The following is a 24,706-nucleotide window of genomic DNA, read 5'->3' as shown; positions in this document are numbered from 1 at the left end:
ATTTACGTCACTGCTGACGCCTTCCGAATGTGTTTCGACCTTCGGAAAAAGTGTCCAGACTGTCAGACAAGACAGTATGGCCAATGACTCACAGTGTCACTGTGGGGAATGTGATAAACCCTCAGATGGGACAAAAGAACCAAGCCTTGTAATTTAATAATAGTCCTACATTGCTTATGAGGGTTTCTCTTAGATAGACCCGCCCCCATAAATTACATTCTCTCTTTCTGATGACATTCATTATGAACTCTGCACACTGCAGCAACTTTTTTTTTTTAAAGAAGTCTTCCCACAAAGCAAGTAAGCCTGGACATAATGTGTTGCTGATTTAGTGTCATGCATTTAACTTCCAACGAATGGTGTTTATTTAACCTGCAGGACAGCTGGGAAATTGTGGAAGGTCTGCGGGGAGGCTTTAGCAGTGTCTCGGAGCTGCAGAAACAGGAAGGCTATGTACTCAAGAAAAGAAAGTGGCCCCTAAAGGGCTGGCATAAGGTACACTGTGTCCTCTTTTAATTTTGTTTCCTCTTCACCGTCGGCGAGGCAATCGTGTCAGCCGTAGCTATCGTCGAGCTGAGGGAATTCATGCAGAAATGAACCTGTTGAGGGTCGCTGTTAGCGTGGTGCTTCGCATAGTTGACAGCAAGGGGAGCCAATTAAAAATCCCTCTTCGATTAATGGCTGCTAAATCCAGATTGTAGTCTGTATTTTATTCATTTATTTATGTATTTATTTATTTATCTATCTATCTTGTATATTTATATGTAAAATTCATATTTATTTATTTTTCTTGCATTTTTTTGTTTTGTGCTTTGGCGCAATGAAGATTGGAAAGTGTATGTAGTTGATGATCGCCCCGATCTTCCTGTGAAATGCATTAGCTGCCGGGCTGCTGGTTAATCGGGCTGTAAATGTTTAGTATTGACGTTTTGTTTTCGTGCCTACACCAGTCACACGTTCAATGTAGAAAAAACTAGATGGGGCAAATGTAGCTGTAATGATGATGGACACACGTGGCAATCGCCTGAAATGTTGCTAGCTAATGGGGCTGTATCCATACTTGCTCAGTGTGTTTCTTCCTCCCCGTAGAGATACTTCTCCCTGGACAAGGGCATTCTGAAGTACGGCAAGTGCAGCGCTGATGTGAGTGCCTCCTGGCTACAAATGACGTGGCCTTGCCTCTTCTCTTCATGTGTTGCCTGCTCGACCGGCAACAATGCAATTAATTTAAGATTGATTTTTAAATTTATGATCCAGTGTGTTCCTAGCATAATGTGTTGACTTGCAGATTGAGAAAGGGAAGCTTCATGGCTGCATTGATGTGGGTCTGTCCGTTATGGCCATTAAGAAGAAAGCCAAGTGCATCGATCTTGATGCTGAGGAGAACATCTATCACCTGAAGGTAAACTACCGAGCTCGTCAACAATCCCCCCCCCTCCCCTCCCGGATGTATGGGAAATCAAGTGCCATTCTTTCCCTCCTCGTAGGTTAACATGTATATTCTTGAAGGAGCGTGAGATGACCTTGTGTTATTTGCATGTGACGAGACATTGTTTGCGCCCGTCACCTTACTTTGTCCTTGTGCAGATCAAGTCACAGGAGCTGTTTGATGAATGGGTGTCCAAACTACGTCATCACCGGCTCTATCGGCAAAATGAGATTGCCATGTGTCCCAACGACAAGTCCTTCCACTTCGCCCACTACCCCTCCCCCGCATCCTCTAGCTTTGCCGATAGCGCTCTTATTAGAAAGGTAATATGTATTTTCCATGCTTAGGTTAAATGACATATTTGTGATGGGGCTGACTTTCTGTTTGTGTTTCTTTTTGCAGTGTGTGCCTATACGCAGGCAGTCTTCAGCTGGAGCTTTCCCTTTTAGCTGCAACAGCCAAGCCAAGGTAACAGCCTGGCTGCAGTCATCTGATGACATGGACAAGTGCTCCAAAGGTGAACCCGCATTGGCAAGCTTCATCGCGGCCCACCCCCTGAAAATATTTCTATCATACTATATCACAGTAAAAAACAAACAAAAAAAAAAAGTAAAAAAGCATTCCATAATATTATGTATCGCAAAATCTGCCAATGAATTATTTTCTCCACATTAGACAGCAGGAATAATATAATATAAATTGCTGAGCACATTTTTTTCTGATGGTGCTTCTTTTGAAAGTAATGAAATTGAATGGATGGATGTTTCCAAGTCACCTGTTATCGCGATTGAATTTATGATTTAGCAGCAACAGCGACCTCTGCTGGCGCGAGTAGTAATCGCACCATTAAAGATGAATTTTCTATAACAGGTCTGGAAATTTATACAGCTTCATCTGTTGAATAATTTTCATGTCGGGGTATTACAAAATAGTTATTTGTGACAAGTGCTGTCTTATTTATTCTCCGCCTTTTAGACTTGTCAGTTTGTGAGGCGTACCTACTTGAACTGAGCCACCTTCTTCAGAGCATGGAGGTCCTCCATCGTACTTATTCTGCACCCTCCATCCAGGCTCTTCAGGTGCTTTGCTTATCATTACCAGTTTGTCTCTGCAATTGAAGCTTAGCACCAGCTTAACAAACTTTGCTCCATTCTCTTGCTATATTTAGATCTTTTCAAATCTATTTTTATTTCAATTGTCCATGATGACAGCTCTTTAGTTAGATCCATCCACTCTGTTATGATCACTAGGCATCTACATTTGACAGCCCTAAAAAAGAAAAGAGGCTTCAAAGAAAATGGCGCAAAAACTACAACAAAGACATCAAAACAACTCTGCAGGTAGGCTGAAAACAAAAGCTTCACTTTTTAAAGTCTTTGCTTAGATCATTTTTGTTCCGCTGCAGGTTCCCAGCTGCATCTCTGGTTCCATCCGCCTCCATTCCTCGAACCCCAACCTCTCCTCCGCGGCGTTGGCCAATGACAAAGTCGACCAAGAGTCTCTGGATTCTCCTTTTGATGCGGCCAAGCTGCAGGAGGATTTCTGCCGGGTTGCCACGAATCGTGAGTCCGGACTTGGATGCCGTCACCTGCGGGAAAGGAGAGCCATAGTGAAAAGTTTCACTCCGCTCTTACGGGAGATATTTTCGTAATTAGAAAAGTGCCCCCCTTTGGGTGCTATTATTCTTCTGTCGGAGTAGCACTCATGCTAACACTTTGTTGTTGTCTTCCAATTTTTTTCTCCCCCTCAGTGCACACCACCATGAAATCGGCTCTGAGTTCACTAGCATCGGAGAGGGAGCGATTAAAACAATGTGCGGAGCAAGACACCTGTCCGCCAACCTCCCCGCAAGTGGTCGGTTTGAAGAACGCGCTGACAACGGTACGTGGGCTCTGTTAGCGAGGCACTGGAGAATCCTTGAGGGCTTAGCCCACCCGACTCGGACTTGAGTCACCAGTGATCAGGCTTTTTTTTTTTTTTCTCTCTCTTGCTTTCTAAAGTTAATATCGATTGTCACGCTGACACATCGCAACACATTTCTTTTGACAATAATAGTCTGCTAATGACTCAGTCTGCCTACGTGACCGCACAGCGTGGCAATAACGGGACAGTGATGTCTTCTGTCGTACATTGTAGGTGGGCTACATCTACATTTAATCAGTTTGCACATTGCAAAATTTTTATTATAATGTATGACAAAATGAATCGAACTGCAACGGCGCTCAGTAGAGCACTTCATGGATAATTACCTTCTGCTTGCAATTTTGTTATTAATTTATTCTTCCTATAAAATAATAATAACAAGGCATTAGAGCATAAATGGTAGACCACCTTGTGTTTGTTCATCTGTTTGCCATTTGCTACTTCCTGTTTTATAGAAGATGACGCAACACTTGGTTCATTCAATTCATGGCGTAGCCAGTCAAAGCGAGACGAATTAAATTCACTGCGTGCTTTCAGATGGAATTTCACAACCTTTATTGAGCCATGGCACATATTTAAAATGAGAAAAATGACCCCTGATCATAACACTTTTTTTTTTTTCATTTTCAATTCCAATCCTAGCGGAGCCTGTGACATTTCTGGGCCGTGTTGACCTGTCACGACTTGTCGTCTTAAATTGAATCGGCGCAGAACTGAAGGCTTAGCTGATGTTTTCTTTCTAGTTTGACCTCCAACTTATTGTTCTCTGACTTTTTAAATTAGATTATGGATCGCAGGTAGTAAAATCGCCAATTGATTAAACATCATTGAATGATTATTTTACAGGCTTTAGCGCAGAATTCAGAACTGCGAGAGCGCCTCTGCAGGATTCACGCCGAGTCTCACATCGTAGAATCCTCAATAGTCAATCTCGCTGCCCCCGTGCAGGTGGGTGCGTGGGAATGCACTGACTCCCATCCCATCCACCCCCGCCACCTGCATGATGATTATTCAAATGATGACTTCCCTCCCACATCATGAATCTTTCATTGTCATGCGCATGCGGCGGCCATGTTGCACTCCTTTCGCCCCCTTAATGACGATAAGACGCCATTAAAAAAAGAAGAGGAACACATTGCGGGTCACGGCGTTATGAATCATTTGCATGCGGCCATGTGTTGAGTGTGATCGCACGACGTGCTGCCACACGGAAGCTTTTGGCTCATCTGCTATTCTGATTTACTGTTCGCCAATCATGCTAATTTGGTGATTTTTTTTTCCTGCTGTTTTTATGCATAGAACTAAATAGAGATTACCAAAACTCCAGCGATAGCAGATGCACAGCCGAAAATTAAAAATATAAGTGCCATCATCTCAGTGGTTGTTCATTAGTGTTTGTTCATTAGTGTTATCAAGCTTCTAATATTCATTTTCTTGGGCCACTGTTTTTATACTCGACATGTGGATGTGGTATCTCTTAGAAACAAGAGGAGCATGCATCCGAATCCCGTTCTCTGGTGCATCAAGAGTCCAATGAAAGCAGAGCCGAGTCGCTGTCTGAATTCTTTGACGCGCAGGAGGTTCTGTTGTCCAATAGTTCCTCTGAAAATGAGGTAAAATTGATATTGTTATTCCTTTGATACAAATTAGGGACAATAAATGTCGAATATATATATATTAGATTTGCTGTGAAGATCCTCTCATATTTTACAATACTATGATGCAATCTGGTTTGCCATACTTTTTTTTAAAAATACTTTTAAACTTATTTTGACAGTTTACTGTGACATGGGATGATTTTTTTAATTCAATTTAGTCATCTCTGTTTGTCCTGGAAGCTTATTGAAGCCTTTTTAATTTGCCTGTCATGAAAGCTGCACTCTGGCTGTAATTCATTTTTTTTTTGTTTCTCTCTTGACTTTATTGTCATTTGGCTGGTCAGATAGCGACATGAGCGGAGGTGGTGTAAAAATGGAAGTTAATTACTTTCATCTAAAAATACCTCAGTGACGACATCACTAAATAATGTGACAGCAAGAAACCTGCCCTAACTTTTATCTCAGGTCCTCTTTATATTTCTCTCATCACAATAGCTAAAGGTTTGCATTTTTTTTTTTCTTCAGGTGTCAGAAGATGACTCGTACAACAGCGACGTTAGTGACAACAACTCCATAGACAACTTTAACAATGAGACTGAAGATGACAGACAAAATTCAGGTAATAAATCCTTACACATGCTCCAAAAACAGAACGAGACGTATTATTTTTGGGTTTGGCCAGGTTCCGTCCTCTGCCGTCGTCGATCCCGTCTACCTTCACCCAGCCCCAGCAGCAGCGCCGTCAGCCTGTGGAACATCCTCAGGAACAACATCGGCAAAGACTTGTCCAAAGTGGCCATGCCGGTGCACCTCAATGAGCCGCTTAACACCCTGCAGAGGCTGTGTGAGGAGTTGGAGTACAGCGAGTTGCTCGATCAGGCCGCCGACACGCATGATCCTTTTGAACGCATGGTGAGGAATTTTGTTTTTCACCTTATTTTTGTTTAACACTTTATTTCAAGGGGGGGTCAGTGCCCCTGAAGGCCCCCCTCTAGCGCTGCCAGTGATCAAAGCTAGGCATCCTCAAAATTGCATGTGAACTTTTGTGTGTGTGTGTGTGTGTGTGTCTAGGTGTTCATCGCTACATTTGTGATATCGGGTTACGCATCCAGCTACTACAGAACTGGCGGGAAGCCTTTCAATCCCGTCCTGGGAGAGACTTATGAATGCCACCGGCCAGATAAAGGTTTCCAGTTCATTGCAGAGCAGGTGATGATTTAAACAAATGGTCAACTTTGATTGTTTTTAAATGTGCTTGATCGTTTTTGTTTTGTTTTGCGCAATTGTCATCTCCATCGACAGGTCAGCCATCATCCACCAATCTCGGCTTGCCATGCAGAGTCTAAAAATTTTGTCTTCTGGCAAGGTGTGTTCAGCAGCATACATCTATCAGTTAGATTAGAAATAAAATAAAAAATCTCATTTATTTTGCAGACGTGAGGTGTAAGAACAAGTTTTGGGGGAAGTCAATGGAGATTGTTCCTGTAGGCAGCACCCACGTAACGCTGCCTGGGTGAACTTTACGCACCAAAACACAACACTGACGTTACACAGCACTTTTATTTTCATACGAGTTGTCATTGCTGCAGGTCCGGAGACCACTATGAGTGGAACAAGGTGACATCGTGCATTCACAACATCCTGAGCGGGCAGCGCTGGATCGAACACTACGGCGAGATCTCCATCAGAAACTCCAACAGCGACGCCTGCCAATGCAAGATCACGTTTGTCAAAGTGAGTCAAGCTGAATTAAATTACAATAAAAATAAATAAAGGAAAATATTCTAATAGTATTTCCACCGGATGACATTAAGTACAGAACATATTTTTTTGTTGTCATTTGTGTTTCCAAATCCAGAGTGTTGAACCCTCAAATGCTTCTTATACAAATTAGAATGACTCAGTACGGTAGTAGGGCTTTTATCACTCAATGACCTTTGCTCACAGTTGGTGATCCTCACCTGAATGCAACTAAATAGCACATATGATGTTTTGGAGGTTTGATGTATGGAGGCTTTTCCTGAGCCGAGAAGGTTAATTGCTTTAGCGGTTCTCATTTGAAAGGTCCCCTAAAGGGAGGGTGAGTCAAGGAAAAAGGGTGATTTATTCATCCTCACCTCCTGTTAAGTGCACCTTACGAAGTCATGAGACCAAAAGAACACATTACCATGAGCTCCTGAATGATGGAGTGTGATCCGCTGCTCCAAAATATTGGCCCTCACTTTGATAAATGCGCTCCTTTGCCACAGGCTAGATGGAACTCGAGTGGCAACGAGGTGGAAGGAACCATCACGGATCAGAAGGGGAACGTGATCCATCGGCTCTTCGGGAAGTGGCACGAAGCCGTTTATTGCGGGGACCCGTCCTCGGCCACGTGCGTCTGGAGAGCAAGTATGACCGTTTTGGTTATATTCCTAATCATTCAATGCACGTTTGCTGAACACACATTTTTATATTTGCAGATGTCATGCCAGTTGAGCACGAGCAGTACTACGGTTTCACTAAGTTTGCCGTTGAGCTGAATGAGATGGACAATTCCCTGAAAGAGCTGCTGCCACCCACTGACACCAGACTACGTGTGGACCAAAGGTGAGAAACAAACGTGAGCTTTAATTGTATTTGTTGGTCCTTATCTGACACAAACTTTTTTTTTTTGAGAAAGTATAATGAACAGAAAAAAATGTAGCAATTTTTAGATACAAAAAAAAAAAAAAATTCTTCTAATCGACAGTATTTGACTGTGTGACTCTTTCATTGAACCCAGACGCTACTTCAATAAAGGATTAGAAATAGTAACTGCTCTCGTCGCTTCTGTGCATATCTTAAGTTAATTTTAGCTCATATTTGTAACTTTTACCAGTGAGCAGTCAAAATGTAGGACATCCAAAAATAACACCGGGGCTTTATTTCGTGGAAACAGAAAAATACAATTTAATACAATATGAATGACACACTGTGCAAAAAAATAAAAATCTTGAGTTTAAAAAGTGCTATCTCAATACAGTTATATTTGAACAGATGTTTCTCCCTTATTTGCATGATAATGATGTGCAGACTGCTGGAGGAGGGGAAGGTCGAAGATGCTGAGGAGCAAAAGCAAAGGATTGAACAGCTGCAGAGAGAAAGACGACGAGTCCTTGAGGAGAGCAATGCCGAACATCAACCAAAATTCTTCCGGTAAAATTCAACTCGAATAGTTTGCCTGGATGCTTTACACATGTGAATATGAGCAGTTTTTATATCCTCGTGCAGAGATCCAATACATCTGTCTTGACAAAGATAACAACAGCCGCTTTTCTCTTCTCTCCATTCATAGGAAGTCAAAGGATGACTCGTGGGTGAGCAACAACACTTACTGGGAACTGAGAAGCGATCCCGGCTTTGCACGCACGGATTTCCCGACGTTGTGGTGACCTGAACTGAAACATAATTCAGTGGAAACATCCACATTCAGCACCGACCGTCTTTTTTTTATCGTTGCCTTAACAACAAGTGCTTATTTAAGTTGTGTAAACATATTATGCACCCTGAGAATGTGGATCTATATAGTTGGAGAAATGTGAAAAGGATGACGAGTCCACCTCATTACAAGCGCCGACTCATTTAGAAGGTACTAATTAACCGGTACCTCATTAAAAAAAAAGTATTGAAGGGCATCTCATCTTGTCATTTAGACAATCTCTACCTCAGAGATACAGTAGCCTTGTTATGCCATTGATTAACATTAACATCAAATATTTATTCTGCACATGCCTGATGCCTTATTGGTCATTCATTTTTATTTGTTTGTTTTAGATGTTTTAAAAGAAAAAAAAAACATGTATAGTTTGTAAGGTGCTCTGAAAATGAAACCAATCTGTACTGGAAGTTTGTTTTTGTTTGACAACTGTGCTAATTATTTGTGACTGACTGTGTGAAATCTGTGAATGATGCAAACTGGAGATGTTGTAGCAAATATCACACACTTATTCATTTGTTCACCTCATCCGATGCGCCTTTGGTGGTGATGCAGGCCAAACTGTGCTGCGTCAGCTCAAATAAATGCTGCGATGCTGCCCTCTTGTGGACTCTTGTGTGTGTGGTCAAGTCTGCGTTTATATTGAGCTTTTTACAACGGTATTTATTTACAATAGTATTTAACAGAAATAATGTTTGGTAATAGTTTTTTGTTTTGTTTTATCTACATTTGCATTTTAGTCCGTTCATAGCAATAGATTCCGCATTGATATTTCACTTCTTTCAAACAATTGCAACTTTCTAAACGTTGCAAATAAATCTGAGAGTTTTTATATTCTTTTATGTAATACAATATGTATCATTATTGTTATTCTTTCATACTTATTAACAAGTGTTTTTCTTATTTAAAAAAAAATAAATACGGTAAATAACTGCCCTTTGTCTGCTTCCGGCGTGGGCGTGGCCTAGGCGTGTCCATTGTGATAAAGATCTTCTCATTAACTTTGTTTGGCGTTGTCGTGAGTCTTTTAGTTATTTAAGATTACCTTCGCCAAAAAGTGTCTTCCTTGCTTCCTTCGTCGACTTAACGACTGCTTGGTGAAAACGGTAACTTAACGTAGTTTGTTTTATACGACTTTCGGGTCATATTTGATATTTTGGTGTTATTGCTGATGCTAGCTTTTAGCCCATTGTCGCCATGCACGGACGACTAAATGCAGGAAATCCTTCAACTTTGTCATTATTCTTTTTTCACGCTGAAAAATGTAAGCTTAATATAGTTAAAGTACATATTTCAATTGTTTATGCATTGAAGGGAGTGGGCAAGCGTCTGTCTGCGGTGACCTTTGACCTCCGTCCGGGGAGATGTTCGCCACGGCCACCAGGAATTTCGTGGAGGAGGTGGACCCCGGAGGGTTGCTGATCCCGGTGAGAAGCCTCAACGACACCATCGTTCTGCTCACTGTGGTGGTGAGCCAGAAACGTTTCTGGTTCTGGCAGAAGCCCAAATATCTGCCCACTGATTTTACCCTCAACGACATCTTGACAGGAGACACCCCCATCACGCCAGGTAAACAAGCAACATATTATTGCTGACGCCAATTTAAAATTAAAAAAAAAAGTTTCCTAGCACATTAGGTTTTTGACATATTTTCATTTTTGTATCAATCTGTACCTTTACAATGATAATCATCATCTGTGCTTATCGTGTCTTATATTTTAATATTGAATGCTTGACATGTTATTAGATGAGTTCTGAAAGGATCAGCTGCCAGCTGTTATATTTTCATTGTTTGAATACACTTAATAACCTAATTTAATTAGTACAACCCAGTAAATCTTTTGCTATGTCTGCCTAATTACGGCAAATGTTTCATCACACAGTGGTAACCTCACAAAAGCGCTGTTTAATTCCTAGCTTAGATGCGGGAGGCTGAACATCTGTCGCTACAAAAACATCTATTGCTCGAGATTTTATGAACAAACCCCAGGAGCTCTTTTAAATTGTAATAAAAGTGTTTGTCCCTTATCGTTTTATTGGGTTAGTTATCGCAAGTCTGTTAACTGACGCCAGTCTCCGTCTGTAGTTTTAACAGAGACCGATTTTATCAAATACAACGGGACGTATGGTGACAACATACAAGGGACGCTAGATGCCACCTTCATCCATTCCAACATGAACATGGAAGGCAAAGACTCTTCCAAACTCCAGTTTTCATTTGGCAGTTTGAAGAAAGACGAAATAGATGTGCGGCGGTTCTTGCAAGACTCCAAAAACAGGTTGGCTTCCCTTTCAGATGTGTTTTACTCAATTTTCTTTGTAGCTCATGTATTGTTATGTCCCACTAGGGTGCTGGACATGTCCCACTGTCTGATTCAGCAGACCAAGAAGAAGCGTCAGGTCTTTGGTGTGGTCAAGGAGCGTATTGTGACCAGCCAGCCGTGCAGCGTCATCGAGGAGGTACAGCAGGCGGGAGAGTGTAGTGGCACGCTCAGTTTCTGCGGGCCCAAGACGCCAAAGGTCAAAGTGCAAACATGTTTACGACGATATCTAATGTTTTTTTAGGTTTCAGTAGAAATGTTGCTTTTGAAACAGTCTAACTTGAAGCACCAAGTTGAACATGTGTGTTTTTGTGCAGGTGTCACTGAAAGATAACGGTAGCCTGAGCAAAGACAGCAACGTTACCATGGAGATTCCCACAAACACCACCCTGGCCTATGCCCTCGTTGACCTCGAGGTGAAGCACGATGGTCGTTACGGTGAGAAGTTTGATTCAGATCAGTGAATCAAATGTATTTTTCTTTGTTACCGTTGGATGGATTTTAACATTGTTTGCACAGAGCTGTGTCTGATGTCAGTCAAGGGGGGCTTCGAGGTGGACAGCCCCACCCAGAAAGGTCTGGTGGAGGTCACGGGAGCTCCTGAGCAAAACAATCCTGTCGTCAGTCATCTTAGACAAGGTCAAATTTTGCCCAGATTTCTTTGATGTAACTAATTGTTTCAGAGAACTTATATGAATTATTTTCCAAAATATTTTTATAAAAGAGCCACCAGGGAAGCAACACTATTGACTATGTCAATTTTTTTTTTTTTTTTTGACTTTTGCAGAACTGGAGAATCTGTATGCTCACTTCCAGCTGCTGGCAGCTCTTCCCGCCTCCAGCAGGTCTTCTTTGCTCAAGAACATCACAGCACTCATCGAAGACAAAGCAGCTCTCAGTGCTCTTCAAAGTGTGGTGAGATGACTCAAATGGTTTTAAACATTTGACTTTATGCTGACTTTGGAGCTCTCTCAGCTGGATCAAATGCTTGTGGAAGAGAGCGGTAACGTGACCGACGTTTCGGACGAGCACAAGCAAAGCATCCAGCCTGTGCTGGATGTGCTGAAAGAGGCGGAACGTGTGTCGGCGGCGCCGAAGGAACGTCACGTGTCGCTCCTTAGTGCACTTCACCTCATTACCAGTGCTTTGGATGGTGAGCATGTTTTAGTTTTGTGCGACATTTAAAGTGGGTCAAAAATGACCCACATTAGAATCATTGTGTTTTTAATGCCATTTTCTGTCATTTTGGTACTGAGTAATTCACTTCTATGTTCTTAGGTAGTATATCTAGGAGCACACAACAATGATTTAATGTTTGAAAAATCTTTATTTTGAACTTCTTTGGAAGAGACAAGTACCTAGAACAGTCATAGAAAAATGAATGCATTAAGGCCATCAATTCTTCTTTGGTGACATTTTTTCCATTCTTTTCCTCCGTCCTTCCATGTTTGAACACTTCATCTTTCCCCTTGGTTCTCCTTCCAGAACTGACTTGTGATTCCCTTGCTGCGCTGAGTGTCTGCAGCAGTCCCGACGTGTTAAAAATCATGGAGCTTCTGGTTTGTAAACAGAATCCCAACCAATGGGGTTTTATTATTTTTTATTTTCACGCACATCTGTTCTAGGTAAAGTGCTTGTCAGGAAACGGGGAGTCGCCGGCGAGTGGCGCAGACATCAACGCGCTGCCGGAGGACGTCTTGTCTGGCATGCAACAGCTGTTCGCCTCATCTGGCGTGAACCTGCAGCGAGACGGTGACACGGCGAGGAGCCAAATCAACCAGCTGCAGCATGTCGGGAACCGCCCTCTCATCGTGTGTATCGCTCTCAGAGGACTTCACTCACTGGCCTGCTGTGTTTGACTTCACCCTCACTAACAAGTGTTTTATTATAACTGCTTTTTGCACTGAAGACCAATCATCCAAATTATGATAGCAAATTTATTTTCTACATGAACTAGTTCAAAGTTCAGTTCACAAATTTTAAAATGAACTTTTTCAGTTCATAGTTGAAATTTTAAAAAGTAAATTCATTGTTCCAAAAATGAGAATTTTATAGTTCTTTTCTGCAATAAAAAGATAAAAAAGTTGTTGTGAGCTGTTACCCTCTGGTATATTAGCTTTTTATCATTGTTTCTCATTGTTTTTCTCAGAGAAAAATGCCTTCTATACATTGTCATTTTTTTAAGAAAAAATTTACATGGTCATGTTTTTCAGAAAATAAAGTCTTACTATACATGTTTGTTTACATACAGGGGAAAGAATATAGAAAACCAACTGGCTGATTGACCACCAATTGTTTTAATTGAGAGGGGAAAAAAAACAGCAAAAGCATTTCACTAGCTGACCAGGAGATGGCGACAGCGTGGCATCTGAAGACCATGGATTGTTTGTTCTGCTATAGCCTAGGTGACTGATTCACAATTTGGTTTTGTCTGATAATAGATATTAAATAAAGAAAACCAACTGGCTAATTGATTTGTTTTAATTGAGAGAAAAAAAACATCAGCAAAAGCATTTCACTAACTGACCAGGAGATGGCGACAGCGCGGCATCTGAAGACCATGGATCGTTCTGCTATGCCGGTTTAAAAAAAAAAAAAAAAAAACGTAATTAGCTAGGGGTCAAAGGTCAAAGTTTACGGTTCAAAGTTCACCCAGGGGTCAAAGGTCGGTTCAAAGTTCACGGGGTCATGTGCGCATTTTCGATTTTTAACTAGAGTTGAAAGTTCAGGGTTCAAAGGTCACCCAGGGGTCACCACGGGGTCACCACGGGGTCACCAGGGGTCACCGCGGGGTCACCGCGGGTTCAAAGTTCAGGGTTCACGGTTTTTTTTTTTTTTTTTTTTTTTAGGTTAACCTTTATTTAACCCAGTGCTTCTCAATTATTTTCTGTTACGCCCCCCCCCCCCTAGCAAGAAGAAAACTATTCGCGCCCCCCCTCCCCACCGTGACTATCGTAACTTGTCTTGTAAGTCGTAAAATGTTGCACTGTCGCAAACGTGACAGAAGTTACAATGAGAGCGCCACTGCCCCCTGCTGTAGTAAACGCGCAATTACACTTTATTCTAGTACTGCCAAAAAAAAAGCCTGTTCCCCAGGGTCACACGCACCCCCCCAGGAATAACAATAGTTCCAATATGTTTTCAATGTTACCCTCATTAAGTGCACGTGCGTGAAAACTTTTAGCCTCTTTCACGTTCCGCGGGAGCTAAAACTTTTCACGCACGTGCACTTAATTAATGAGGGGAAGCTTGGAAAAGATGTTGGAACGCAGCCTCCGAGGACTGTGGGCCGCGTTCCAATATGTCCAAGCAAAAACTAGTCAGAAGAGTTTTTATCATAAAAAAACATTTATTTAAACATTTGAAAATACATCTTATCAGAAATATAAGTAAAATACACTTTTAAAGTCATCATATTTGTTTTAACAGTTTAAGTGGGGATCACATCAAAAGGGACGTTACAGAAACACAGCACCCTGTTTAATTCAAAGGTCGATTTTTTTTAAGTCAAATGCAGCACCACAGAGTGAGAAAAACGTTAACAACATTCACATTGTGTAATTTGTGCTTGGCATAGTATGCACTGGTGGAGCTAGAATTTTCTCAGGGAGTCCCCAAAACCTTTCCTTAAAAACAAACAAAAAAACAAACACAAAAAGTCTTTATTGATAAGGATTTGGGTGAAAATAGGGGGGAAAGTTTTCAGAAAAATTGAAAAATACCCAACCGTCAGTATGGCACCTGGCATATTTCTAGGGGGAGGGGGGGCAGTTCTGCTACAGGGGCCCCCTTCTAGCTCCGCCAATGATGGTAGGGGAAATGGTTGATGGACAACTTCCTCTGAACTTAAGCGGAAGCAAAAAAGCATCCTTAATGAAGGTTGGTGACGACTACACAGTACTAGTGGCAAAATGAGATGACAAAAGTGTAAACGCAAACACTGAGGTGAGGTATCATTAATAAGCAAGCCCTCTATTATCTTACCAGAATAAATAGACAACTAACATTAAATAACAGGACATGGCAATTGTATTAAAAATATGACACAAAAGGAGTCCCAATCCATTTGATGAGACTATTAAAAAAAAAAAAAAAAAAAAGTTTGCCAATAAATAAGTACACTTTCTGTGTCCTGTGACTTGCATAGTGTGCAGTGCAGTGTCTCCTTCGTTCACATGGCAGGCGTAGCAGCTCAGGACAGCTCAGTGTCCAGTCAGATGATAGCAGAGGGGGGGCATCAGTAGACCCAGCTGACCGGGACCCACTGCGGTTCCACCAATAGTCTCTCGACCGCCTCCTGCAACTGGTCGAAGGCCTTGTCCAAGTTGTCGTTGTAGATGATCAAGTCAAAAAAGTGGCTGTAGGCTCGGCGGATCTTGGCGCTCTCCTCCACTGTTTTCTTCAAATCGCTCTCCTGTGGTGACACGGCAAGAAAGATCCGATTGACTTGGCCACTTGAAAACAAAGAAGTGGATGGAGCAAATTTCCTTACAGTAAGTAGTTTGGTGGTCAGTCCGGCATCCACGACAGCTTTGTGCATATTTCTCAAAGTGTCCAGCTCAGGAGCGGCGATGAAGACCACAAAAGGCATGAACTCAGCAGTCTTTAGCACTTTCAAAGCCTTAACACAATTTGATCGGAGGTCACAAAACGAGGCCCGTGTTTGTCGGGTTGTTCGTCAACGCTCACCTGCGGGTTGACGTCCAGGATGCAGGTGCGGCCGGCCGCCACCACTTGATGGATGGAGTCGATCTTGGTGCCGTAGAGGTTACCGTCGTACTCGCCGTGCTCCAGGAAGCGGCTGTCCTTGATGTCCTGCTCCATCTGATGCCGCGTCACGAACGAGTAGTTCTGGCCGTCTCGTTCTTCTTCTCGGGGGCTGCGCGATGTGACTGAAATGAAGGCAACGGACGCAAATGAAATATTTATGCCTGTTATTTGTAGCAAACTCTCCTGCAAAATGTCCCGCTCGAGCTTTTAGCGGCTCATTTGACCGAAGCGTTTCCTGGGCGGAGAGTGACTCACAGGGCACAGTGGTTCCATATCGCAGAGGGTTCATGACGATGAGTCTGTTTTTCAGGCTCCGCCTCCCAACACCCTGTGCACCGATCAGAACCAGCGTTTTCCTCTGGAAGGGCGGCATCTTGGCGACCTCCTCGTAGATCTGCAGCTCGTAGCGGTCAAACTCTGATGATTTCGAAAGAAGCACAATGTTAGCATTCCTTCTCTCGTCTGCAGAGACTTTGAAGTGAATTGCGAAACACACCCGCATTCTTTGCCATCAGATACATTTTTTTCTTCTTCTTCTTTTTCCCCACGAGACTTCCACAGAGCATCCCTGAACGGTACAAAAATGTCATCAGTTGTGCTGCTTGAACGTGACGTGTTTGAACTCACCTTTAGCCGACAGATGCCCTTCTTTCCTCACAAAAGCTTTCCTCTTCTCCTCTAAGAACTGACTTGGGATGAGGCCGGTTGCTCCCCCTACCACGCTGCGTGCCTACAAGAGAAAGAAAAGCTAGAAACTACAAACAGAAATTCAATTTTTATAACCCAAAAATGTGTTCTTGTTCATCTGCAAATATCAGAACACAGTATCGAACTCACCTGCCACCAGTTCGGGTCCTCCTTGTTCACAACGTGAAGGATGTCTCCCTTGGAGAAGGCAAGGCCCGCCTCTCTACAAGGAATCAGGTTGTCTGAGGCCGGGTTATAGTTGAAATGGGACTTCAGGTGAACCTGACAAGAAATAACGCCTCAATAAATTACAAGACATGAGAAGGAAACAGTCTTCCATTAGCTTAATCATCACGAAGGACATAAAGCTGCATGCTGGCACGTAGCTGCTGGGCTCTTACACTAAGTTCCACTTTACGCGGAAGAGAGGGTCCTATGACCCAGATAGTGAGTGTGTGTGTGGGGGTTATTAATAGATGTTGCTCGGGTCAGGAAAGTAACGGCAATCGTCAACTGATACGAGGCCTTCAGCGAAAAGTAGGGAGTGGGACTGCTAGCAATTGATTTCATTCTTCACCTCTGGAAGGGTTGGCGAGTCCTTGTAGCTTGGCAGCACCTTGAGGGTGACGCTGCCACTGCAGTCCCTCAGCAGCTCCTGCAGCTGGTGCGGGTCGCCGCCCACCTGGTGGCCGTTCACCTCGCGGATGATGTCGCCCGTGTGCAGCATGCCCTGGCGGTCAATGGAGCTGTCGTGCAAGATCCGCGCCACCACCATTTCTCCTTGCTCCACGCGGAAGGTCACCCCCTGAAAGAAAGAAGTGCTTTGTTATCACGGCGCGTCCGAAATGACACAGCGGGTCTGACGTGTGGGAGAAGTCATTGAGGTCGGCGGGACATTGCGAGCCATATTTACCAGCGGTTCTCCGGCTTTCTTCTGGATGCCAATCATCCTGATGGCGTCGGCGGGCACGAGACAGCTGGCCAAGGTGGCGGTGCAGTTTGCAGCGGTGTTGGGCATCTCGTAGGACTTTGCAGCCACTTGGTCATGAGCCTCTATCAAAGACTGCGGAAGACACCATGACGTGGTTGTTAATCATGGTTAGTTGCAGCCCTCGTTGTTAGCTTTTTAAACTTACACTAAATAACCTTTTATGTTCACTGCTAAAAACCAAGCCAAAGAATAAAAGCAATGTTCTTACCCAGGAGCGACCACCACATTGGTTGCATCAGCAAGTCCAAAGAACTGACACAGTGTGCTCTCCCCTTCTCTTTACCCACAAAACATGGCCTCCCATTGGTCCAAGGAAATATATCCCCCTCGACCCCCCCCCCCCTTTTACCCATGCCACAGTGAACGAGTGGTGGAGGACAGGGAGTGACGTACAACTTCTGACAAGTGAAACCACAAAAGTGTCTCTACTCTACGAGCAAAGTGTAGAAAGAGAGGGGAAAAAAAAAAAAGTACCTTAAAATGAGGCTCCTGAAGGATTTGGGTGAGCTCCACGGTGGCAGCGTCTTTTACACTCAGCTTGTTGAGAGAGTCCAGGATGTCAGAGATCAGCTGAATGTTGTCATCTCGGACTGCTTCTAACTTGACCTCCTCGAGACGCTCGTGGGCCTGTCAACATCAAGCCGCAATGTACGCATTATCTACACTACCTACAAAAAAAATTAACATTTTAGATTTAGATCGTGGGGGGGGGGGGGACTCAACCAGAACATTACACAGCAAAATCAGCAGATTGCACTGGAAGATATGTCGAAGCTGGATACCTTGCAAAATACCAGGAATAAAATATTACATAATAGTGGGGCAGTTTTCTCAGAGCTACACGCTCCCTTATTCTATTAATAGACTGACCGCGTGGCCTCATTCTGTCCCAGAGAATTATCATGCTGGTGGCAGGGTAATTATGTAATGTTCACATTATGTGTAAATAGTGGCATTTGTTCATCTTGCGGAACCTGAAGTGAAATTATTTATGAAGAGTTAATACATCGTGACGTAGTGCACTACAGGGAAAACGGAAACTGGATAGCACGTTTTTACGTACCTTTGCAAGGGAGCGGACGACGCGGCTCTCCATGATGCCGCGGAGGAAGATGAGGTCGATGTCTTTGGCGAGCGAGCCTGTGGGCAAGTCTTTCAGGTTATCCAGGACCTGCTGCATGGCTGTAGAATAAAAGAGCGGAACAATGCGGGACAGTCAATCAACGGGCCGGTTTATATTTTCTAATAGACTCGCACGCGAGACCGAAAAAATTCTTGCATATAGGAAACGCTGCTATTGTATAAAAAGCCTTACGAAATGCAGGAACTAGTCAGCGGTTTCATAATAGTATTTCTAATCATGGATTTCAACACATTCAGTAAGGACAACCCAAAAAATGGTCATCTCCTACCTTTTTCAGTTTGCAATATCCAACACACAGAATGAAAAGGTTGGTGTGCAAGAGGCCCAACTGCAGATTGTGGCGGCAGCTTACCTGAGCCTGATTTTGCATTAGCCACAGTCATGTTGTGTTCTCTTCGGTTTCGGAACGGCAAATTCAGTCCTGCGCCCCGCCTACAGCGACCAGAGCATCTGCGGAGCGAAAGAGAAGACAGGAAAGCCATTTAATATCGTGGCTAACAATCGAAAAGGAAAGCATATATCGGCATTTATCACTAACACTACGGAAGAAAACGCTGTTACACAAATGGGAAAACAAGGAGTGGCACTGGATGACGAATGATGACTTCTGAAAAATATTTGCTCACACTCCACCACAGTATAAAAATAAACGTGTCTGTCTATCATGCAAAGGAAATGAGGGGGGAAAAAAGAACCTCACCGACAAACTGTGTTCAAATCATTTGCACGGCACTCCAACGTGGAGTCTGGTCTTCTTCAGGCGTTGGGAACTTGTGGACCACAAAAGGAGAGAATAAAATAAAATGTCTTATACACATGGATACATTTTTATGGGTCGTCATTCATATGCAGCTGAAGTAAAGTAGGTCGCAACCTCCAAAGTTGGTAATAAATATTTGGATTTCAAGTTTGAAATTCTTCATGTTGGTTCCTGGACGTTGTGAAGATGTTGCAGCCAACTGCAGGACGTATACGTATTATGTGGCAGGATGCAGCCGTGCCGAACTATCTGGAACTCAGCTTCCCCATTCCAAAGTAAAATGAGAGGTTTATAAATGGGAAGTTAGGAGCAACTGTATCAAGTGCAACACGACTTCACATGCGTGTGAACCCCTTTTGAATGCAGTTGGAATGTCAAAGGTCAAATCGTCGCTCCAAAATAATTCAAATTTGAGTGTACTTCTGTCAAGCTTTGTTTTGGAACTATATTTGATAGGACACGAGTATCTGTGCTTAGTATCTGCGAATACACATACACTCGTACTTTGGTAAAAGTGATATCAGGACATTTATATCACAAAAAAAAAAAGGGAACACGCCGTTTTGCGACTAACTAGCTTTCTGTTAAAATAAAAACAAAACTTGGATTACGCCAAGCTATCAATCGACAGTTAAATGAACTTACTTTAATTGCGACCTACTTTTAGCGGATCCGTTCACGTTTGTATTTTGTTTCCGTAGTCACGTTACGCACTCGCTGCACACAACACGTTTTGCAATAACGCGATGTAGCAACTATCACATCGATAAGGACTATTATATAACGCTATCACGCAACAATATATAAACAACCGTTCACTGTACCCATACATTTGTCACAATTACAGTTAGCATCGGCTAATAGTATTCGCCAACATGTTAGCCTAGCAAGCGTACCCTCACGTGCGCGTTCAAGCGTTTATTCATCGCTCCCAGTTTAACAAATCATATCAAAATGAATGGAAATATAAGAAACACGCCTGTGTGTGAATAAACTACTCGGTAAACGTGTATAAATGTCCATGACATATATAAATAAATTAACCGAGGGTACAACCCTTGCTTAATTATACTAGACGCTAGCAGTGTGTTGCTAACGTGACTCGAATGCAAGATTTAAACGCATCGTATTACCTGCTTCCTTCACTGGAGCGCAGCCACGCTTTCGGAATTAATTCCCTCCAAAACGTCCATTACTGTCGTCTTATTGTACACTGGTTTACGATGGAATGCTCAGTGTGTCAGCCAAACGGCCATGCCAGCCACCACCCCCTCTTTTTTCCTCCACTCAACTAACAAAGCTTCACTGTGGATTGCGTTGAATGTCCATCAAAGTTGTGGACAACACATTCCAACATGTACAAGCGACCGACTCATATTTACTCTACAATAAAGATGTAAGGGTTTTGCTTCCAATGTTCTCGATTTGATGAATCCAAACCTTTTAAAATGTGTTAGTAAAATAGTTTATCAGCTCATCATATTATGGTTTCAGAAAAAAAAAACAAGTACCGTCAGAAGTTATTATACTTTCGCACATGACTTAAAACTGCATCTCTTATTTTGTTGACATCGTTACATAGTTGCCTGTTTTTTTATTTTTATTAAACCTCAGTAACAGGTCTCAGTGCTAGGTGAATTTGTTCCTCTCCATAAGGGGGTGCCACAGGGTTGTGTATTGGGCCCACTCTTATTTGTAATATATATCAATGACTAAGGTCTAAATGTGTCTGATGCAAGTTTCCATTTCTATGCTGAAGACACCGTTAAGTACTGCTATGGCTCATCCCTCTTTCAGCCATTGAACTGCCGCAGAAAGCTTTTATAGCTGCCCCGGGACTCATTAATTTCCTTACAGCTTGTTCTTGGGAATGATAAAAAAAAAGTTTCTGTTGTTTTCTAACTTGTCTCAAATGATTTCCACAGTGTTTCCTCTAAAGGGCAATAAAATAAAAGTGATTCATTATTATTATTATTATTTAACAGCATTTTATATTTGTTTGTTGCTACCTCTTGGCCTGCACTCCCTTGAAAAAGTGAAGCATCACAATAGAAGTCCTTTACAACAACAACTAAATAGGGGGCAATAGAAGATAGGTACCATTTTGTCTATTTTCACATTTATTTAAACGAAATTCACAGTTGACATGGAACAGTTCTCAAACTTTTTCCACCAAGTGTCACCACCAAAACATAAAACACAGTAGTGTGGTGATTAAAAAAAGGCATTTCATTCATAACATTATGCAGTATTTGCGCTGCACTTAGGTACATAAAAATAATTTCTACTTAAATGATTTTTTTCAAATGGATAACACGTAAAAGTACATTAAAATTATCCAAATAAAAGTTTATTTGTATTCATAACTGTTGGTCATTTTTGGATTTCATTCCTGTCTCAAACACAAAACACAATCAAATGGTTTGCTGCAGTACCCAAATGTAAATGTACCAGAACCTACCACTAGAGGGCACTGCTTCACAAAAGACGCTGCAAATTGGACCAGAAGACGCGGATAAACATGATTAAATTACAATATACACGCACTTCTCGTAAACACAATATTTCATGCAACACAACTGAAATGAAACGTTTTAAGTAACTCCAGCATCATCACCACCACACTGGCAGCTCATCGTACCTATAACACAACAAAAGTTACAAATGATTCCAATAGAACTGAATCCATTGTGGCGAGAACAATAAAATAGCAACTTCTTTTTAAGCATCAGTTTGTAAGCAATACTATATTTCTAATAGGACTATTAAGAGGTGCATAAACACCAAGCTATATACAACAGCAAAAGAAACACTACAGTAGAGCAGCTATAACCTTTTATGATGTTTAATAACAATATAATGTGTGATTAAAAATTAATAATTGAAGTGAAGTGAGGGACTCGCGTTAGTATAAAGATTAAAAGATATCCCTTAAATAATGAAAAATGTCCTATAAATGTATTTTCAGTTGAAATGAGTCTTTGCTAGTGTAGAAAGTCAAACATTTGTCTGAGAATGAGTTACATTTTGTCATTAACAAAAAGCAACAAGATATTTAGAGCACACTGGAGACCATCTAACAAGCGTCACTGCCCTTTTTTTTCTTCTTTTTTATCTGTCTGCTTCTACGCAAGTGTTGGGATGTTCCATTTGTTATCTCAAGACCCTGAAATAATTTGAAATCTTGCGGTCCAGAATGCTACTTTTAATACTACAAAGTTACAAAATATTGCTCAAGTGACATTTAAAGCAGTGATCACAAGATATCATTTCATAGTGTGATTCTAAAAAAAAAAAAAAGAAAATGCACAAAACTATAAAACCAAAAATGATGCATACCTGCCATAACTGGACTCGGGGATGGCCTCTGTGCTCTCCTCTACAAACACATCAGAAAACATTGTATCCGGAATGTCTCGTTTTCCATATCTGCGCAAAGATAAGAGCCGAGCAACATGTCAATACTTGGCTGTCAATAATGACACCGACCACATTGTCACTCACCTCTGCCTCGTAATGAGGTTGATGTAGTGTCGGAGTGCAGAGTAGTATTTGGCCAATTCCTCCGGGGGTGCTCCTTCTTTGGGGCTGACAGGCTTGCGTGGATACGCATCAATGCCCGAGTGAACGCAAGCCAGCAGGCAGAGGACCACAACCAGCGACATCCCAGCAGAGAATCCTGAATCACATGGAAGAAACCAAAAACTTTAGAATCATCATCCAGTATCCCCCCCAAAAAAGCACAATTTCTTATCCAGAAAGCAAATAAGTGAACATCCCGAAGAACGTACGTTGTTAGAAGATGAAGATTATGCCTGGAGGTGACTTGTGATGTTTTCCGAGCTCTTGTGTCAGCCTCTAAGCGTCGCCAGGGTTTTTATAGAGGGTGTGTCAAATGGGGGAGGCGGGAAATTTCACTCACCAACAACCCTCTTGAGAAACATTCAATTAGTAATCTCCACCAATGACACCAAAGTCAGTATTTGTCACTTTGTGACTAAATACTAAATGCGTAAGACATCAAATTGAGATGACCTTTGCGTATTCTCACATGTTGCACATCATTTCAATTGATGACTGATGACGACAACAAGGGCACTTAACAGTGACTACTATCTTTGTCCAAATACGTTTGTACCACACAGACAGTAAAACATTGTGGCTAAGTGCATTAGAGTGCAGGGAGTCCACATGTGCACAAGAGGATCAATACCTTTTGAATCGTAGACATCCCAGCAAATGTTATGTTTTACAACATGATCGGCTCTTAAGCAGCCCACGTCCATTAAGCCGTTAAACTTAAATGAATTGCACAAGCAAACACTGGCTGGCGTACAATTGATTTCAATTTCAAGCCTTTAAATATTAAACAAGAAAATGAATGGGGCGACCCGATCATTTGATCTTTTTTTCCCCCCCAAGAACTATAAGAATGTCGAGTTTATAGCAATGGCTAATGATATGTTTTCACATTAAGGAGAATTGTGATCACTGTGTGCTTTCTTAATAAAAGCACAGAGCCCGTGTGAACAAATAACACGATTAATTTGAGGTAAAAGCTTAATAAAAGCAAAATTACATAAATTAAACAAGAGCATGCCTTTGCAAACACATCAGTGCAATTTGAATGGATTGTTAACAGCGGCACTACCGCCCACACTGAAAGCAACTTGGCAAAAAAAAAAAAAGCCCCAAAATCATCTAAAAATTGTCAGTGCTGTAATGTTTGAGGTGGAGGTAATAGAGGTCTCAAAAGCTTTCAGGCCACTTTAACACAACTATTTTGTGAGAATGAGAAGAGCATTACGGTGGATTAGATAGTTTTTGCACAAAATGTGCAAAAACAACTTTTAGCCCTTTCTGTATTTTACAATAAAACAAACACGAGAGAATAATACATTTGCATGCTATTCGAAGAATACGATTACAATTATTAATTAAAATAATGAAAAATATAATAAATATAAAATAAATAATATATAATTAATATATACGTATATACACACACGCTGATGATTACTCACACTCATATTCTCACGTTACTTGGTGACGATCAAACCCACCCAACCCGAAACAAAGTGTGCCCACTTACTCATTAGTGACTCACCAATAAGTAACAGTGTGAGCAAAAAGTTTGACCAACACTTTTGCTTTAAAATCAGTCGGCTGTCTTTAAAAAAGTAATGAGCTGTGGTGTCCAAAGTGAAGAAAGCTCATTTTTCTTTCACAGTATGTAAACACAATGGCCATTAATGGAGATGACTTGAGCTGGTAGAACGACTGCAGTGGCTAATGACAACACGAGCCATGGTAGTACTGAGGTTCTACTAGCAGGATAATATTTGCTTACCTGTTGTTGCGCATTGTTTCTTCACATTTTCCGTCATGCTGGCTAATGGTGTAATTCATTCATTTTCACATCATCATCCTGTGGGAAAAAATATTGAAGAGCAGAAGGCATCTAATCTCTAAATTCATTAGTTGGACATTTTGCTAATGTTCTGATCCAGTGTGACGCACAGCGGGGTAAATGACATAAAACGGTCACTTGCCAGGCCGAAGATTGTTTACGGTCTTCAAACTTAATGACAAATTTAAGGCATTACTTGTATTTAGTGGAAAGAAA

At 41.9% G+C, this 24,706-nt stretch overlaps 4 protein-coding genes across 20 annotated transcripts in view; 2 read left to right on the top strand and 2 right to left on the bottom strand.

The window, feature by feature from the left end:
* The window catches only part of osbpl3b (oxysterol binding protein-like 3b), a 37,359-nt gene extending 28,354 nt beyond the window's left edge, over positions 1-9,005 (top strand). For 9 of the 12 annotated variants that reach the window (XM_061288692.1, XM_061288693.1, XM_061288694.1 and 6 more), the window contains 20 exons: positions 379-495; positions 1,090-1,143; positions 1,289-1,402; positions 1,588-1,752; positions 1,832-1,946; positions 2,405-2,508; positions 2,680-2,769; positions 2,835-2,991; positions 3,180-3,310; positions 4,199-4,300; positions 4,834-4,965; positions 5,476-5,862; positions 6,022-6,159; positions 6,253-6,316; positions 6,385-6,463; positions 6,540-6,684; positions 7,200-7,341; positions 7,413-7,539; positions 8,005-8,127; positions 8,267-9,005. In XM_061288692.1, coding sequence (XP_061144676.1) covers positions 379-495; positions 1,090-1,143; positions 1,289-1,402; positions 1,588-1,752; positions 1,832-1,946; positions 2,405-2,508; positions 2,680-2,769; positions 2,835-2,991; positions 3,180-3,310; positions 4,199-4,300; positions 4,834-4,965; positions 5,476-5,862; positions 6,022-6,159; positions 6,253-6,316; positions 6,385-6,463; positions 6,540-6,684; positions 7,200-7,341; positions 7,413-7,539; positions 8,005-8,127; positions 8,267-8,363 — 2,583 coding nt within the window. In that variant the 3' untranslated portion in view covers positions 8,364-9,005. Of the gene's footprint in view, positions 1-378; positions 496-1,089; positions 1,144-1,288; positions 1,403-1,587; positions 1,753-1,831; positions 1,947-2,404; positions 2,509-2,679; positions 2,770-2,834; positions 2,992-3,179; positions 3,311-4,198; positions 4,301-4,833; positions 4,966-5,475; positions 5,863-6,021; positions 6,160-6,252; positions 6,317-6,384; positions 6,464-6,539; positions 6,685-7,199; positions 7,342-7,412; positions 7,553-8,004; positions 8,128-8,266 lie in introns of those variants that run through there. The other 3 variants (XM_061288700.1, XM_061288702.1, XM_061288701.1) reach the window with 3 other exon arrangements.
* A 361-nt stretch (positions 9,006-9,366) lies between these two features.
* On the top strand, positions 9,367-13,198 carry gsdmeb (gasdermin Eb). Of its 2 annotated transcripts, none has more exons than XM_061288805.1 (10): positions 9,367-9,513; positions 9,722-9,976; positions 10,494-10,686; positions 10,756-10,867; positions 11,046-11,166; positions 11,248-11,367; positions 11,516-11,643; positions 11,704-11,881; positions 12,214-12,287; positions 12,354-13,198. In XM_061288805.1, exons 2-10 carry the CDS (start codon positions 9,772-9,774, stop codon positions 12,585-12,587), a joined length of 1,365 nt encoding a protein of 454 aa, XP_061144789.1. In that variant the 5' UTR covers positions 9,367-9,513; positions 9,722-9,771; the 3' UTR covers positions 12,588-13,198. The 2 variants fall into 2 exon arrangements, with proteins under 2 accessions (XP_061144789.1, XP_061144788.1); XM_061288804.1 differs by having other exon boundaries at positions 10,756-10,927.
* Positions 13,199-14,057: 859 nt separating this feature from the next.
* Positions 14,058-20,404, bottom strand: pals2a (protein associated with LIN7 2, MAGUK p55 family member a). Of its 4 annotated transcripts, none has more exons than XM_061288761.1 (14): positions 20,214-20,404; positions 19,021-19,090; positions 18,673-18,770; positions 18,240-18,358; positions 17,651-17,803; positions 17,099-17,248; positions 16,763-16,990; positions 16,336-16,467; positions 16,126-16,228; positions 15,995-16,066; positions 15,754-15,915; positions 15,418-15,620; positions 15,221-15,349; positions 14,058-15,142 (listed from the first exon to the last, which is right to left on the bottom strand). In XM_061288761.1, the coding sequence occupies exons 3-14, from the start codon at positions 18,701-18,703 to the stop codon at positions 14,966-14,968; spliced, it is 1,659 nt and encodes a 552-aa protein (XP_061144745.1). In that variant the 5' UTR covers positions 18,704-18,770; positions 19,021-19,090; positions 20,214-20,404; the 3' UTR covers positions 14,058-14,965. The 4 variants fall into 4 exon arrangements, with proteins under 4 accessions (XP_061144745.1, XP_061144746.1, XP_061144747.1 ...); XM_061288762.1 differs by lacking the exon at positions 20,214-20,404 and adding an exon at positions 19,726-20,201; XM_061288763.1 differs by lacking the exon at positions 20,214-20,404 and adding an exon at positions 19,195-19,686.
* A 773-nt stretch (positions 20,405-21,177) lies between these two features.
* On the bottom strand, positions 21,178-24,622 carry LOC133160853 (peptide YY-like). 2 transcript variants are annotated; one of them, XM_061288933.1, is made up of 5 exons: positions 24,431-24,622; positions 22,872-22,938; positions 22,585-22,759; positions 22,420-22,509; positions 21,178-21,721 (listed from the first exon to the last, which is right to left on the bottom strand). In XM_061288933.1, the coding sequence occupies exons 3-5, from the start codon at positions 22,743-22,745 to the stop codon at positions 21,694-21,696; spliced, it is 279 nt and encodes a 92-aa protein (XP_061144917.1). In that variant the 5' UTR covers positions 22,746-22,759; positions 22,872-22,938; positions 24,431-24,622; the 3' UTR covers positions 21,178-21,693. The 2 variants fall into 2 exon arrangements, with proteins under 2 accessions (XP_061144917.1, XP_061144916.1); XM_061288932.1 differs by lacking the exon at positions 22,872-22,938.
* Between the last annotated feature and the right edge of the window lie 84 nt (positions 24,623-24,706).

Source organism: Syngnathus typhle, linkage group LG10, assembly GCF_033458585.1.
Source record: "Syngnathus typhle isolate RoL2023-S1 ecotype Sweden linkage group LG10, RoL_Styp_1.0, whole genome shotgun sequence".
Lineage (NCBI taxonomy): Eukaryota > Metazoa > Chordata > Actinopteri > Syngnathiformes > Syngnathidae > Syngnathus > Syngnathus typhle.
The sequence above is the reverse complement of the archived record's forward strand: the minus strand, read 5'-3'. Positions and strand labels throughout refer to the sequence as shown.